At 47.1% G+C, this 15,549-nt stretch overlaps 1 protein-coding gene across 4 annotated transcripts; it reads left to right on the forward strand.

Annotated features, from left to right (window-relative positions):
• The first annotated feature begins 1,589 nt into the window (after positions 1-1,589).
• On the forward strand, positions 1,590-14,578 carry LOC139366867 (cysteine-serine-rich nuclear protein 1b). Of its 4 annotated transcripts, none has more exons than XR_011626802.1 (6): positions 1,590-1,763; positions 8,405-8,609; positions 10,705-10,970; positions 11,160-11,453; positions 11,611-12,854; positions 13,057-14,578. XR_011626802.1 is itself a non-coding variant. In XM_071104563.1 (5 exons), exons 2-5 carry the CDS (start codon positions 8,414-8,416, stop codon positions 12,553-12,555), a joined length of 1,701 nt encoding a protein of 566 aa, XP_070960664.1. In that variant the 5' UTR covers positions 1,590-1,763; positions 8,405-8,413; the 3' UTR covers positions 12,556-14,578. The 4 variants fall into 4 exon arrangements, 1 of the variants encoding a protein (XP_070960664.1); XR_011626801.1 differs by having other exon boundaries at positions 11,611-12,731; positions 12,934-14,578; XR_011626800.1 differs by having other exon boundaries at positions 11,611-12,690; positions 12,811-14,578.
• Positions 14,579-15,549: the final 971 nt, after the last annotated feature.

A 15,549-nucleotide genomic window follows, 5' to 3' on the forward strand; every position in this document is an offset into this window, starting at 1 on the left:
TCCTGTTCCTCCACCCTCCCCATCTACTCCTCCTGTTCCTCCCTCCTCCCCATCTACTCCTCCTGTTCCTCCCTACTCCCCATCTACTCCTCCTGTTCCTCCCTCCTCCCCATCTACTCCTCATGTTCCCTCCTCCTCCCCATCTACTCCTCCTGTTCCTCCCTCCTCCCCATCTACTCCTCCTGTTCCTCCCTCCTCCCCATCTACTCCTCCTGTTCCTCCCTCCTCCCCATCTACTCCTCCTGTTCCTCTCCCCTCCCCATCTACACCTCCTGTTCCTCGTTCCTCCCCATCTACTCTTCAGCTTTCTGCCCGGCCTGCGTCCTCTTCATTAGAACAACCAGTCAGATCCTCAGCTCTCTGCCCGGCCTGCGTCCTCTTCATTAGAACAACCAGTCAGATCCTCAGCTCTCAGCCCGGCCTGCGTCCTCTTCATTAGAACAACCAGTCAGATCCTCAGCTCTCAGCCCGGCCTGCGTCCTCTTCATTAGAACAACCAGTCAGATCCTCAGCTCTCTGCCCGGCCTGCGTCCTCTTCATTAGAACAACCAGTCAGATCCTCAGCTCTCAGCCCGGCCTGCGTCCTCTTCATTAGAACAACCAGTCAGATCCTCAGCTCTCAGCCCGGCCTGCGTCCTCTTCATTAGAACAACCAGTCAGATCCTCAGCTCTCTGCCCGGCCTGCGTCCTCTTCATTAGAACAACCAGTCAGATCCTCAGCTCTCAGCCCGGCCTGCGTCCTCTTCATTAGAACAACCAGTCAGATCCTCAGCTCTCAGCCCGGCCCAGCTGTATCCTGTTGACCTGAGTCCAGGGCTCTTCATTAAAACAACCAGTGATTTTTTTATAAACATCTAATTAGCTGTAGGCACAAAGCAGTTCTACAGAGATGACAGTCAATGAAAGTAATGTCTCCTATGGTTTAATTACTGTGTATTTTACTGTTACACAATGGGTGTTCATCTGCAGCAAGAGAAGCTCTGCTCTGTTTATATAACGATGCAAACAAAGTCAACCTGTGGTACTGGGGTTCCGGTCATTCACAGATTAAACAGCCAAAACAACACTGAACCTCTGTTAGAGATTAAACAGTCCTAACACTGAACCTCTCTCCCTCCCTATCTGTGTGTGTGTTTGTGTGTGTGTGACAGGCTTCCCCCTTAACTGGAAACCAGCAACACCAGGTTGATATTGAGCTGAGTCATACAGACTTCTCCCTTAGCTGGAAACAGCAACACCCAGAGAGAGACATGACACTGATGAGATGACAAGACAAATCCCTGCTGGGGAGAAATCATTCCCGAATGGGACACAATGAAGTACATGTTCTGTAGCCTACTTTTCCCACTGTACCCATACCATTTCTTTCCCTCAACACATTCATTTACGTTATGTACTTTACATATTCATCCTCCACTATTTATTTTGTTTTTCTACTGGCAGAATAGATCGTGGAATGAAATAGCCCAGTTAAACCAGGAAGTTGTCTCTCTCTCGGAAAGCAGGAAGCAGCGTGGGCTGGCCTGTCTCTCTGTGTCACCGCCTGCGTCACATGCCAGGAGGGGGTTCTCCAGTGACGATAAGGCCGCGTAGCGGAGCAGTCTGCCACAGACAAGGGGAAGAAAGGCTGTGGCTGGTACGGACGGTGCTGTCTGGCTGCAATAGAAACAAAAGCGAGCGGTCTGTTCGAGCATAAAGCGGAATTGTGTCCATTGGATTATATACATCGTTACTCTAATGGTGATCGGATACCTGGGTTATTGGTGAGTAGCGGCGCTGTTGGTTATTTAATACCGTTCGGTGTCATTTACGTTGTAAAAGCTTCGGGGTGGAGACGCAAATAGTTTGGATGATCTATGCTCTGTCACCACAGTAGAAACGGCAGTGGCGCTAATCGTTTCCCCCATGATATGTTGGTTACATTGTTGCAGACCTACACATTATAGACAAAGCTGTGTGGTATTTAAATGACGATTACAGGGTATATAATGAAATGGTTCCATTAGTTAACGGTCGCTATTTGTATAAATCTGACGTGTCTTCTCAGCAGAGTTGGTTTATTAATACTTTTATGTTTTAAACAAGTTTTTGTCGGTGTTCTGGCTTTTAATAAACCAAGTGATTGTAACATGTTGCGTAGAGGACAGGTGAGGATAATACACTGGATATTGTTTTCTGCTGAATGACTAGATTTCATAAACTAGGCTGAGGATTTTATAATGACATGCCAATATCCATGGCAGGCTATTATAAAGCTATTATTGGGCTATTAGGCTAGTTGATTTAGGCGATGTTGAAGTTTTAATTCTGGTTTTCCTACAGTGTGTTGAATACATCCATTCATCAGTTCGCCTCTAGTGGTGCGACCGTCTCTGTAAAGCCCAAATCAAACGTGTTCACGGCTGGATCTCAGAATACAAGGTAGTGAAACGTACTTCTCCCCGCGTCGACGACATCCAAAGCGTCAGTTATTCCGCTCACTTTATTAAGCCAATCAATGCTGGTAGGGGAAATAAACAGGCAGAAAATAGTCTGTTTGTGCATTATAACGGGTAGTTAAGTGTGTATTTAGTGTTCCGTTTAGCTGCCAGTGACAATAATACATTTCATATTTCAAATCATATTTGAAAACATGAACTTGATGCCTTTGTTGAATTGGAGACCTGGCCTGTAGTCTAGGCAGGATACAGCCGAGGAACTAAGAATGAGACGAGCTCAGTTCTTTCTAAACTGCTGTTCGCTACAACTCTCCTCACATTCTTCAGCCGACAGAGCAGGAGGCAGACACAGTGGCTCCTGTAGGACAACATAACAGATACAACTGTATGGTAGATTATCATGAGGATTACATTGGAATACCTACACAGTGTATGTGATTTGAGCTCTGTACTGTCGCTCGGCAAACATTTTGACCCCGTTGATGGTGTATTTGCACTGTGATTTCGGCTTAACCGGAGCGACTCCTGAAGGCAGCCACTACGGTATGAGCTGCCCTCTCACGGTTGATGCAAGTGTTGTCATAGAAATGATCATTCATCACAGGGAGGAATGATCGGGTCAACATGGGGAAGCTGACCACGGATAATCAGACGCGATATGATTGAATGATTGACTGCCATATCAGAAATTAGTCTGCGCTATTCAAATGAAATGGCCCATGTGTGTTGATCGCATTGTTATTGGAATAGCCCAATACAGAATCAATGCCCATTTGATCATACGTGATTGATTGGTTGATTGATGCAATCAGACCGTTAATCAGGGGCATTCATATGCCACTTGGCGCAAGGAATCCCTTTCATTGTTCAATCTCTGTCTGATTACCTGACAATCACCGCTTGATAGTTAGTAACTAGAGGATTGATTATTCTGCGTTGGAGCACACACTGTTTAGAAGACAAACAAATCATGAGTTTCTATGTTGTCTGGAAGGCCTAGGCTATTTTCAATGCATGTTTTTGTAGAGTGATATTTTGATGAGTGGAATGTAACACTGTATTTTACTCAGCAGATGTAGTGTGTGTATTCGGCTCTAGCCTAGTCGTCTCCAGTCTAGTCATTGAGCTGTTCTCTAGCAGCTCAATGATCCTTTGTCTACAGCCAGACCGCTGCACGGAGTCTGAGGTTCTACTCCACCGGGGCAACTTTCTTTTGAATGATATTTTGTTTGTCATGTCTTCATGGGTATTATTTGTATTCATCTTGTCTGTTGGCTTTTTCATTGTGACTAATGCAGTTCCTCTTTTGGCATTTTACTGAGCATTTCAAACGGAATTATTGATTTGATCATAATGTTTAACCTCTACAGGATCATAATAATAATAATAATACTCTACGGGATTGGTGTCCCCTGGCGGCTAATGTGATTAGTATGAGGTTGTAACAAAACATGTCCCAGGACATAGAAATATCTGATATGGGCAGAAAGATTAACAAGAATTTAAGCTAACTGCACTGTCTAATTTACAGTAGCTATTACAGTGAATGAATACCATGCTATTGTTTGAAGAGTGCACAGTTATGAACTAGAACATTTATTAATAAACCAATTAGGCACATTTGGGCAGTCTTGATACAACGTTTTGAACAGCTATGCAATGGTTCATTGGTTCAGTCTAAAACTTTGCACATACACTGCTGCCATCTAGTGGCCAAATTGTAAATTGCGCCTGGGCTGGAATTATTATTAATATTATTATTATGGCCTTTCTCTTACATTTCAAATATGATGGTACAAAAAAGCATGTTTTTTTTCTCTGAATTATCTTCTACCAGATCTATTGTGCCATATTCTCCTACATTAATTTCACATGTTCTCACACTTCAAAGTGTTTCCTTTCAAATGGTATCAAGAATATGCATATCCTTGCTTCAGGTCCTGAGCTGCAGGCAGTTAGATTTGGGTCATTTTAGGTGAAAATTTAAAAAAAAGGGTCTGATCCTTCAGATGAATAACCATGCAGCACAATTACAGTTCACAGGAAATATATATTTTACAGCTTTAATTGTGATAATAACCAAGTATCATATTTTCTCACACAGCCCTCGTGTTTTGAATGTGGCCGCTATAAAATCAAATGTGTTCAGTATGTTGAAACATATGCTCTCATTCACGAGTTGCGTTAGAGGACGTATCATATTTGGCAGCTCTTCCACGGTGGGAGTCATCCTCGTTTCCTGTCTCACCTAGGCTGTGTCCCAACTGGTGCCCTTTCTAGTACCCTACCCCATAGGGGCCCTTACATGTCCAGATCCTCCTAATGAACAAACCTACAGAGGACAGTGATGCTGCAGGAATCAGGAAATCCGAGACAGACACGGAGACAGTATATAGATTATTTTAAATAGCCACATCCTGTGCACTGTGGCACATGTTTCACAACCACAGGAAACTGTTTAACTGACACACACACAGCTCCTCAGCTGGGAGAGGGAGAGACAGCCTGTCTGTCTCTTGTGAATGTTGTTGGTCACAGAGAATGGCCCCGGCTTTGTCTCCGGACAGGGGGGAGTGGGGAGGGATTGTGTGGTGGGGCGTGCTGTCCCTCTGTGTGAGAGGGGGGTGTTGTCTGACCGTCTGACCACACACAGAGCAGGCTCCTGTCTCCAGGGAGTAAATAAAAGTTGATGAACAGAAGCTAGTGTCTGGTTTATTATGCCTACCACAGCAGATAGCAGAACGAAAGTGAAAACTAACAGTCTCTCTTCTTTTATAGTATCCCTTCGTTTCCTCATCCCTGGGATGAGTTTGGCTTCTGCAAATGTTTCAGACACTCAATAAAAATCAAATCCTACTGGTTTTATTTCCATCTGCAGTGGTTATCTCAATGTATAAATATTATAATTGACTTTAAATAGACATGTAGTGAAAAAACTTAGAGTAGCGGCAGGTGTCATCAGACATCAGACATCAGACATCAGTCATCAGTCATCAGACATCAGTCATCAGACATCAGTGAAACAGTGACATATAAAGTGTTTGACTGGTAACCTCTGGCAGCCATTCTTGGCTCCATGTTGTTAAACAGGTCCAGGGTTTGTCTAATGGACAGTGTTCTCAAGACTGCTCCACACTACCATGTCTGGGAGACTGCTCCACACTACCTTGTCTGGTAGACTGCTCCACACTACCATGTCTGGGAGACTGCTCCACACTACCTTGTCTGGGAGACTGCTCCACGCTACCATGTCTGGTAGACTGCTCCACACTACCTTGTCTGGTAGACTGCTCCACACTACCATGTCTGGTATACTTTTTTATTTTTTTATTTTATTTCACCTTTATTTAACCAGGTAGGCTAGTTGAGAACAAGTTCTCATTTACAACTGCGACCTGGCCAAGATAAAGCATAGCAGTGTGAACAGACAACACAGAGTTACACATGCTCCACACTAACTTGTATGTAGGTACGGTGACTATACGGTACAGTGACTATACGATCCGGTACGGTGGCTATATTATGGTGGAAGGAACTGCGCAGGTATAGCCTGGTTTTTCGAAGTGGTTTGTTTGACAATCAGATGAAAACATCATTACACAACACCTATGACATGTGGAACTGAGCTTGAGCTGATCGTGAAAACATACGTAAACAGGTATAGATGTTGACATGCCACAGTATCCCGTCTAAGAACAGCATATCTCAGGCATCTTATCCAGGTTGCTCAAAACCAGGATACAAGCTTCTTCGGGTTATTGTAAACGGGATATGATGTTTATGTGTGTCAACTCAAACAGAATACTTGAGTATCCTGGATAATGAACAGGATATTGGTGTGCTTGTTAACGTGGTCATTGACTCCAGGCCGTGCCGTGCTACAGACGGTCCCCGGTCCCTGGCTGCAGGGTGGGCCGTGCTACAGACGGTCCCTGGCTGGCTGCAGGGCGGGCCGTGCTACAGACGGTCCCCTGTCCCTGGCTGGCTGCAGGGCGGGCCGTGCTACAGACTGTCCCCGGTCCCTGGTTGGCTGCAGGGCGGGCCGTGCTACAGACGGTCCCCGGTCCCAGGCTGCAGGGCGGGCCGTGCTACAGACGGTCCCCGGTCCCTGGTTGGCTGCAGGGCGGGCCGTGCTACAGACTGTCCCCGGTCCCTGGCTGGCTGCAGGGCGGGCCGTGCCACAGACTGTCCCCGGTCCCTGGCTGGCTGCAGGGCGGGCCGTGCTACAGACGGTCCCCGGTCCCTGGCTGGCTGCAGGGCGGGCCGTGCTACAGACGGTCCCCGGTCCCTGGCTGGCTGCAGGGCGGGCCGTGCTACAGACGGTCCCCGGTCCCTGGCTGGCTGCAGGGAGGGATTAACCTCTATTGTTTCGGCTTGTTGACCTAATTAGTGTCAAGGTAAACTCACTGCAGTTACTCAGTCAGGAGACATGACCCACTTCTGAAACCTTTGGGTCTGTCCCCCTCTGTCTGCCCCCAGCCCCCCCCCAGCCCCCCCCCCCCCCCCCCCCAGTCTCCCTCCTCCCCCCGCTCAGTCTCCCTTCCCCCGCTCAGTCCCCCCCCCCCCCCCTCAGTCTCCCTCCTCCCCTTTCAGTATCCCTCCTCTCTTTCTTTCTCTCTCTCTCTTTTTACGGTACAGAGTCAATGTAGAGGCTATATACAGGGGGTACCGGTACAGAGTCAATGTGGAGGCTATATACAGGGGGTACAGAGTCAATGTGGAGGCTATATACAGGGGGTACCGGTACAGAGTCAATGTGGAGGCTATATACAGGGTATTACGGTACAGAGTCAATGTGGAGGCTGTATACAGGGGGTACCGGTACTGAGTCAATGTGGAGGCTATATACAGGGGTAACCGGTACAGAGTCAATGTGGAGGCTATATACAGGGGGTACCGGTACAGAGTCAGTGTGCTGGGGAACAGGTTAGTTGAGGTGATCTGTTCATGTAGGTGGGGGTGAAGTGACTATGCATAGGTAACAAACAACGAGTAGCAGCAGTGTACAGAAGGGGGGGGGGGGTCTCAATGTACATTTTCCGGTGGCCATTTTATTAATTGTTCAGCGGTCTTATGGCTTGGGGGGTAGAAGCTGTTGAGGAGCTTTTTGGTCCTAGACTTGGCGCTCCGGTACTGCTTGCCGTGCTATAGAGAGAACAGTCTATAACTTTGGTGATTGGAGTCTTTGACAATTTAATGGGCTTTCCTCTGACACCACCTATTATATACGTCCTGGATGGCAGGAAGCTTGTGATGTACTGGGCCGTACGCAGGCCTCTATAGCACGGGGCGTGTTCTGCTGGGCCACACAGAGCAGCACACAAATAGCTTGTACTCAGCAGAGACCATTGTACATTTCACTCAGACATCTATGGTTGTAGCAAAGCCAGCCTTTTAGGCCTATGCTCTGATATTAGAGCATATGCCCATGAAAACACCACCAGGATTTATTCTATTAGCCTAAGGATATTATATATGATAATGATAAGTATATGATAAGTATGATAATCAGATGATATGATAATAGTTTGTGTTTAATGTGAGCGCAGTAATAATACTATTGACCTTGAGGCCTTCCTGTGTAGGATGCCTGTAATCATCACCATAATCACTTCTGCTGAAATCACACTGCAGTTATGACATGTTGATTTAGCCAATTATGCTCATTGAAAACTTTCTAATATGTTAACCCCTCCCCCTCCACCCTGTGTTTCTCAGATCAGGTCCATGCTAGCTAGCACCATGCTAATAACCCTGTCTCCTCTACCTGTGTTTCTCAGATCAGGTCCATGCTAGCTAGCACCATGCTAATAACCCTGTCTCCTCTACCTGTGTTTCTCAGATCAGGTCCATGCTAGCTAGCACCATGCTAATAACCCTGTCTCCTCTACCTGTGTTTCTCAGATCAGGTCCATGCTAGCTAGCGCCATGCTAATAACCCTGTCTCCTCTACCTGTGTTTCTCAGATCAGGTCCATGCTAGCTAGAGCCATGAGCGGTCTACTGAAGAGGAAGTTTGAGGAGGTCTATGATGAGGACCAGTGCTACTCCTCGTCCTCCTCCCTGTCGTCCTCGGCCTACTCTGGGTGGGACTCGGAGGGCGAGAGCTGCTACTCAGACACCCTTGACTCAACACCCAGCAACCCTGGTTCTCCAGACACACATTGCAACAGTGAGTATCTAATCTACTTCCTCAGGCTTCACTATGCCATGACCACATCTGATAGTGGATGTTATGCTGGTAAAACAGACTTACCACCTCACACAGAGTAGCCCATTTAAACAGACTTACTGCCTCACACAGAGCAGCTCATTAAAACAGATTTACTGCCTCACACAGAGCAGCTCATTAAAACAGATTTACTGCCTCACACAGAGCAGCTCATTAAAACAGACTTACCGTCTCACACAGAGCAGCTCATTAAAACAGATTTACTGCCTCACACAGAGCAGCTCATTAAAACAGACTTACTGCCTCACACAGAGCAGCTCATTAAAACAGACTTACTGCCTCACACAGAGCAGCTCATTAAAACAGACTTACTGCCTCACACAGAGCAGCCCATTAAAACAGACTTACTGCCTCACACAGAGCAGCTCATTAAAACATATGTCTGTCTGAGTACCTTTATATTCCAGGACCTGGTTTTGGGTCAGTGGAGGGTTGGCGAGAAGGGCAAACGGTTGTTAGGTTTCCCAGGATGGCAGGGAGCCAGAGAGCGAGCAGGATGGCAGGGCAGGGAGCCAGAGAGCGAGCAGGATGGCAGGGCAGGGAGCCAGAGAGCGAGCAGGATGGCAGGGCAGGGAGCCAGAGAGCGAGCAGGATGGCAGGGCAGGGAGCCAGAGAGCGAGCAGGATGGCAGGGCAGGGAGCCAGAGAGCGAGCAGGATGGCAGGGCAGGGAGCCAGAGAGCGAGCAGGATGGCAGGGCAGGGAGCCAGAGAGCGAGCAGGATGGCAGGGCAGAGAGCGAGCAGGATGGCAGGGCAGAGAGCGAGCAGGATGGCAGGGCAGAGAGCGAGCAGGATGGCAGGGCAGAGAGCGAGCAGGATGGCAGGGCAGAGAGCGAGCAGGATGGCAGGGCAGAGAGCGAGCAGGATGGCAGGGCAGAGAGCGAGCAGGATGGCAGGGCAGAGAGCGAGCAGGATGGCAGGGCAGGGAGCCAGAGAGCGAGCAGGATGGCGGGGCAGGGAGACAGAGAGCGAGCAGGATGGCAGGGCAGGGAGACAGAGAGCGAGCAGGATGGCAGGGCAGGGAGCCAGAGAGCGAGCAGGATGGCAGATGGCCAGGCTGAGAAAACACACAGAGCCTTGTTTGGGCCCTAGGCAGTCACCCAGCACAGGTGCTGCCTGCCTGCCTGAGGAGGGAGGGAGGGATGGAGAGAGGAAAGGCATGTTGGAGCATGAGATTAAGGGTGATACTTAGTTCATCTAAAGGAGATAGTTGAACACCACTGGTAGTATAACAGACCTTAGGAGTCAGAGTGGAGCGTTTGTCCTCCTGTTGTTATCAGGTGGATGGATGTCACATTGAAACAGCCTCTGTCTGTGCTGCAAATGGCACCCTTTAGACCAGGGCCAATAGGGTGCCTTTAGACCAGGGCCAATAGGGTGCCTTTAGACCAGGGCCAATAGGGTGCCTTTAGACCAGGGCCAATAGGGTGATCTGCTCTGTGGTGGCTACAGGCAGCAGCACCATCTCCTATTTCATGCTGGGTCAGGGGTCAAGGGTCAGGTCATACTGGGGTTAAACATCTCCCCCTGTCCTGGGTCCTTTCTGGTTCTCTCCTTCTCACTTTTGGTCTTTAATCCAATCCCATTCTTTGTAAACAACAGGTGTAGACTAACAGTGAATGATTACTGACGAGCTCTTCCCATTGGCACCCTATACCCTCATCATCCCCCCTGCCCCTCCTCATCATCCCTCCGCCCCTCCTCACCCTCCCTCCCTCTCCTCCTCATCATCCCTCCGCCCCTCGCTCCCCCTCTGCCCCTCCTTCTCATCCCTTCCCTCCCTCAGCCCCTCATCACCACCCCTCCGCCCCCTCTAACTCTTAACTGGCTAGGACAGCTCATGAGGTCTCTTAAATATCTGTCGACTAGGTGGAAGGCTTATGAATAAAGAGTTCTGATTTATGCTACCATCTAGTGGCAGGAGAAGGGAGTGCAGTTACTTTGACAAACTGCAATTCCCTTACTGGCTCTTGTTCTTGAAAGCTGTTTTTACGTAATGAGCAGTGATAACACCAACTCTCTCGCTCTCTCTCTAGCCAAGTCCATCCTGAAGAAGGCTAATCGTGAACGGCTAGTGCGGGGCAACGTGACCTTTGACATGGTGACAGTGTTTGTCTTCCCACGGTGCCAGGGCTTCAGCAGCGTGCCCAGTAGAGGGGGCTGTTCCCTGGGCATGATGCAGCGCCACAGCGCCTTCCGCAGGTACACCCTGGATGAGTACGCTGTGGCGCAACACATCCTCCGCCGGGAGAAACTCCTCGACCGCCTCCGAGAGGAGAAACTGGACGCTCTCAAACAGAAAGTGAGCCCTGAGAGACACACACACACACACGCCCATATGTGGATTAGATAGTTATGAAGCTAATATGCAGCAGTGTCTGCTGGTGAAAGGTTTTATACCTGTAACGAGGGGTTCTAGCTCTCTTCTCTAGAGAAAACCCCCATACATGCATCACAATTATCCTAACCCCCCCCCGTCTCTCCCTCCCAGCTGACTAAGGGAGGCACGGTGGAGTCAGAGGAGGCTGACTGCCTCACCATCGAAGACATCCCAGAGGACGAGATGGACATTAGCAGCTGTAACCTAGACGACGGCTCCTTCCTCCACCCCTACCCCTCCAAGAGGAGACATGCCCTGCTGAAGGCTGCGGGGGTGAAGGTGGAGAAGGAGGAGAAGAGGCAGCTGCAGCAGCTCAGAGTGTCCAGGGAGGACTGTGGGTGTGACTGCCAGGGTTTCTGTGAGCCAGAGACCTGCGCCTGCAGCCTGGCAGGCATCAAGTGTCAGGTAAGACTCGTATATCATAATTTCTTCAACTTCAACGTTAACAGTAAACTGTAAATACTTTATATTCAGCAGTGGTTATTTGTCCTCTGTAATACAATATTCTGATCCCTCCGCGACAAAGCAGAACCTGATTTTTAACGTCCTCTTCTCTCCCCAGATGGACCACTCGTCATTTCCCTGTGGCTGCACTAAGGATGGCTGCGGTAACCAGGAAGGTCGTAAAGAGTTCAACTCCAGCCGGGTTCAGACCCACTACATCCACACCATCATGAAGCTAGAGCTGGAGAAGAGACTGGAGGAAACGTCTGGACCAGAGGAAGAGGACCCGGGAGAGACCACCTTCTACTTCAGCTCAGAGCTGGCATCGGTCGGGGAGAACAGCTGTAGCAGTGACATGACAGACTCCTCTGCCTCCTCGGGGGGGAGTGAGGACTCAGAGGAAGGGGCGGAGTTAGGCCGGGAGGACGATGTGGATGAAAACGGACTGAGCCGCATCCTCAGCGACAACGACTATAACGTAAACAACTACGTTGTTAATGACAACCGCTGTTGCCCCGAGCAATGGCTACAGCAGCAGCAGCAGGCATCGTCCATGACGACAACAACACGGATGTTGGGAGGGTTTAGCACGGCAGACTTCCCAGAGGAGAATGACAATCTAGAGGTGCACACAGACAACCGGGCCATGGCCATATCACTGTTAGATGATAACGCTAACCAAGGCAACGGTCTGTTCCACCACAGCAGCTGCAGAATCTCTAACCCCCCATCTCCCTCAGTAGACTGTCCCAACACCCCATCCCCCTCAGTAGATGGCACCGCTGCCAGCTACATGGACCTCAGCCTGTCCTCCGAGTCTCACCTGGAGTTCTTTGATGGTTTCTGTCTGGGTCCTTCCTCCCTCTACAACTCCCTAACGGAGTACCAACACATGGACAACTTCTTTCACTTCCAGTTGCCTAGTTACGCCAGCAGCCAATCACAGGCCATTGACCCCGGGACCTGCCTCCTGGAGTCACTGATTGGTCTGCCAGAATCTGACCCAGAACCCCCTGCAACGTTCACAGACAATCAGCTGTTGGAAGAAGCTGTCAGGGGTTAACTATCGGGACCTGAACCGCCAACTGTGTTCTGGACTATGTAGTGAATTAGGGGTAATGGGGGTCAGTGTAAACAGACTGCTGTTGGAAGAAGCTGTGATTTCTCTCTTGCCTTCCAATTGTTAGCAAAGCAGTTGGTAATTATCGCTTTATGAAATGGCAGCTAACGTTTCAGTTGGTAATTATCGCTTTATGAAATGGCAGCTAACGTTTCAGTTGGTAATTATCGCTGTATGAAATGGCAGCTAACGTTTCAGTTGGTAATTATCGCTTTATGAAATGGCAGCTAACGTTTCAGTTGGTAATTATCGCTATATGAAATGGCAGCTAACGTTTCAGTTGGTAATTATCGCTATATGAAATGGCAGCTAACGTTTCAGTTGGTAATTATCGCTATATGAAATGGCAGCTAACGTTTCAGTTGGTAATTATCGCTTTATGAAATGGCAGCTAACGTTTCAGTTGGTAATTATCGCTGTATGAAATGGCAGCTAACGTTTCAGTTGGTAATTATCGCTATATGAAATGGCAGCTAACATTTCATAAAAGTGAGATTAAAATAAGTAATTTTCTACCTTGTAGAAATAATAGGGAAGACATGAAACCTATGAAATAACACGTGTTGGGTTTTATATGTCGCTAAATGTCAACCTCAGAAACCAAGAATAGTACAGCTGGGTATTAATGAATACTCTGGGAAACCAAAAATGGTTTTCAAAACACCTATAACTGTTATCTACATATTATTATTTTAATTTATTTCTTTTATGATTTTCTATTTATTTTCAGATAAAAACCTACTAAAGCTATGCTGAAGCAGCACTGTGGTTTGATATTTATAACCTGGAAGTGCAATCTTTCCTTATGTATCATATGTGTCCCAAATGGCACACTATTCCCTATGTAGTACCCTACTTCCCATAGGGCTCTGGTCTAAAATAGTGCACTATATAGGGAATAGGGTGCCATTTGAAACTGAATCCGTATTAGACATAGTCGGCAATATGGGATTATAGAAAATACCATTGGGAAAGTATTTCATATCTGTTCTCTTATTGTTTAAACAACATTTTGGTTAAATTATTTTAGTAGTTTGATCTAATTTATGACATGTTGGGCAATAAGAGATCGGTGTTGTTTACTCAGGAGGGCTATGGCCTAATCCCAAATCATTCCCTAAACCCTACGCCATTGTGGAGATCTGAGGTGATTTGATTGGTATAAGCAATATAATGAAACTTCCACCTAGCCTATCAGAGCGCAAGTGGGAGCTATTACCATATGGACTGCACCGTTCAGATCCAATCAGCCCTCCACACGTGTAGGGTTGAGGGGTCGATTCGGCCAACGTCACAGTGCTTCTGTTTGAGCTGTGGGACTGTACTGTGTTCCTATTTTATAAATCAAAATGTGGAATTCTGGCTCTGCTGTAGATACTGCTATCTATAATGTTACCATAGAGAATCACTCTAATATTTTATAAATCATTTGTGTAGATTGAAAGAATTCTAAATCTGTGTCACTGAAATAATTTTATTTAAAAAATGCAAATTGTATTTTTTTTTTTTAAATATTGAAATCTTTGTAATAGATAAATATAGACTTATTATGAAAGCTTTTGCTTTCCAGTATTTTTCATATGAACTATGAAATGCCACTAAAACAAAATGGATTAGAAAAGTATCCATATGGTTGTTGTGACTGAGACAACGTGATATATTTATGCAGAAAGACTCAGAAGTTGTGTGTTTGCCTCATTAAGTCCTCAAGCAGACCTCATTTGGTTACGTGGAGATCATCTCATTGAAAAAAACAAAAAACCAAAGCCACCAACAGAACACAGCTTCTCTGGTGGAAATGCAGCTAAATAAAGACATGGCAACTGGGGGTATTTATTACATTCCTGGGTGGAGAGCAAACCAGAGCAGTTTTTCACTCTTCGTCACTCTGATCGTTTTTAAAAAGCTGTTCATTTCATCCAAGTCCCTTTTTTATTTATTTTAATAAAACTTTTTCTTAAATGCTTGACTTTGTATATCTTGGTCTCTATTCCCATTCTGTTCTTTAGTGTTCAACCCCGTCTGATGTGTACTCCTTCGCCGTAGCTTGGCCTTTCTGTTGGTCAGTTGATGCTTTGTTGCCTTTTCTAACCCAACAACAGAAAACAAATGTTTTTTTTAACTGCACTGGTTCGCTGGACAGTTACCTTCAGGAAGTATTCACACCTGTTGACTTTTTCCCACATCTTATGTCCTGAATTTAGAATGGATAAAATGTAGATTGTTTTTGTCACTGGCCTACGCACAATGTCAACGTGGAATTATCTTTTTCAGTATTTTTTTGTTGGCAGGGAGGGGTACAAATGAATAAATGAAAAGCTGAAATGTTTTTTTGTCAATAAGAATTCAACCACTTTGTTATGGCAAGCTTAAATAAATTCAGGAGTAAAAATTTGCTTACGGGTACCGGTACAGAGTCAATGTGGAGACTATATACAAGGTATTACGGTACAGAGTCAATGTGGAGGCTATATACAGGGGGTACCGGTACAGAGTCAATGTGGAGGCTATATTCAGGGGGTACCGGTACAGAGTCAATATGGAGGCTATATACAGGGGGTACCGGTGCAATGTGGAGGCTATATTCAGGGGGTACTGGTACAGAGTCAATGTGGAGGCTATATACAGGGGGTACCGGTACAGAGTCAATGTGGAGGCTATATTCAGGGGGTACCGGTACAGAGTCAATGTGGAGGCTATATTCAGGGGGTACTGGTACAGAGTCAATGTGGAGGCTGTATACAGGGGGTACTGGTACAGAGTCAATGTGGAGGCTATATACAGGGTGTTACGGTACAGAGTCAATGTGGAGGCTGTATACAGGGGGTACTGGTACAGAGTCAATGTGGAGGCTATATACAGGGTATTACGGTACAGAGTCAATGTGGAGGCTATATACAGGGTATTACGGTACAGAGTCAATGTGGAGGCTATATA

Source organism: Oncorhynchus clarkii, chromosome 15, assembly GCF_045791955.1.
Source record: "Oncorhynchus clarkii lewisi isolate Uvic-CL-2024 chromosome 15, UVic_Ocla_1.0, whole genome shotgun sequence".
NCBI classification, from domain to species: Eukaryota; Metazoa; Chordata; class Actinopteri; order Salmoniformes; family Salmonidae; genus Oncorhynchus; species Oncorhynchus clarkii.

Coding starts and splice junctions, on each gene's coding strand:
- LOC139366867 (XM_071104563.1), top strand. CDS start 8,414: ATGCTAGCTAGAGCCATGAGCGGTCTACTGAAGAGGAAGTTTGAGGAG. Junction 8,610..10,704: donor TCCAGACACACATTGCAACA/GTGAGTATCTAA, acceptor CTCTCTCTCTAG/CCAAGTCCATCCTGAAGAAG. Junction 10,971..11,159: donor TGGACGCTCTCAAACAGAAA/GTGAGCCCTGAG, acceptor TCTCCCTCCCAG/CTGACTAAGGGAGGCACGGT.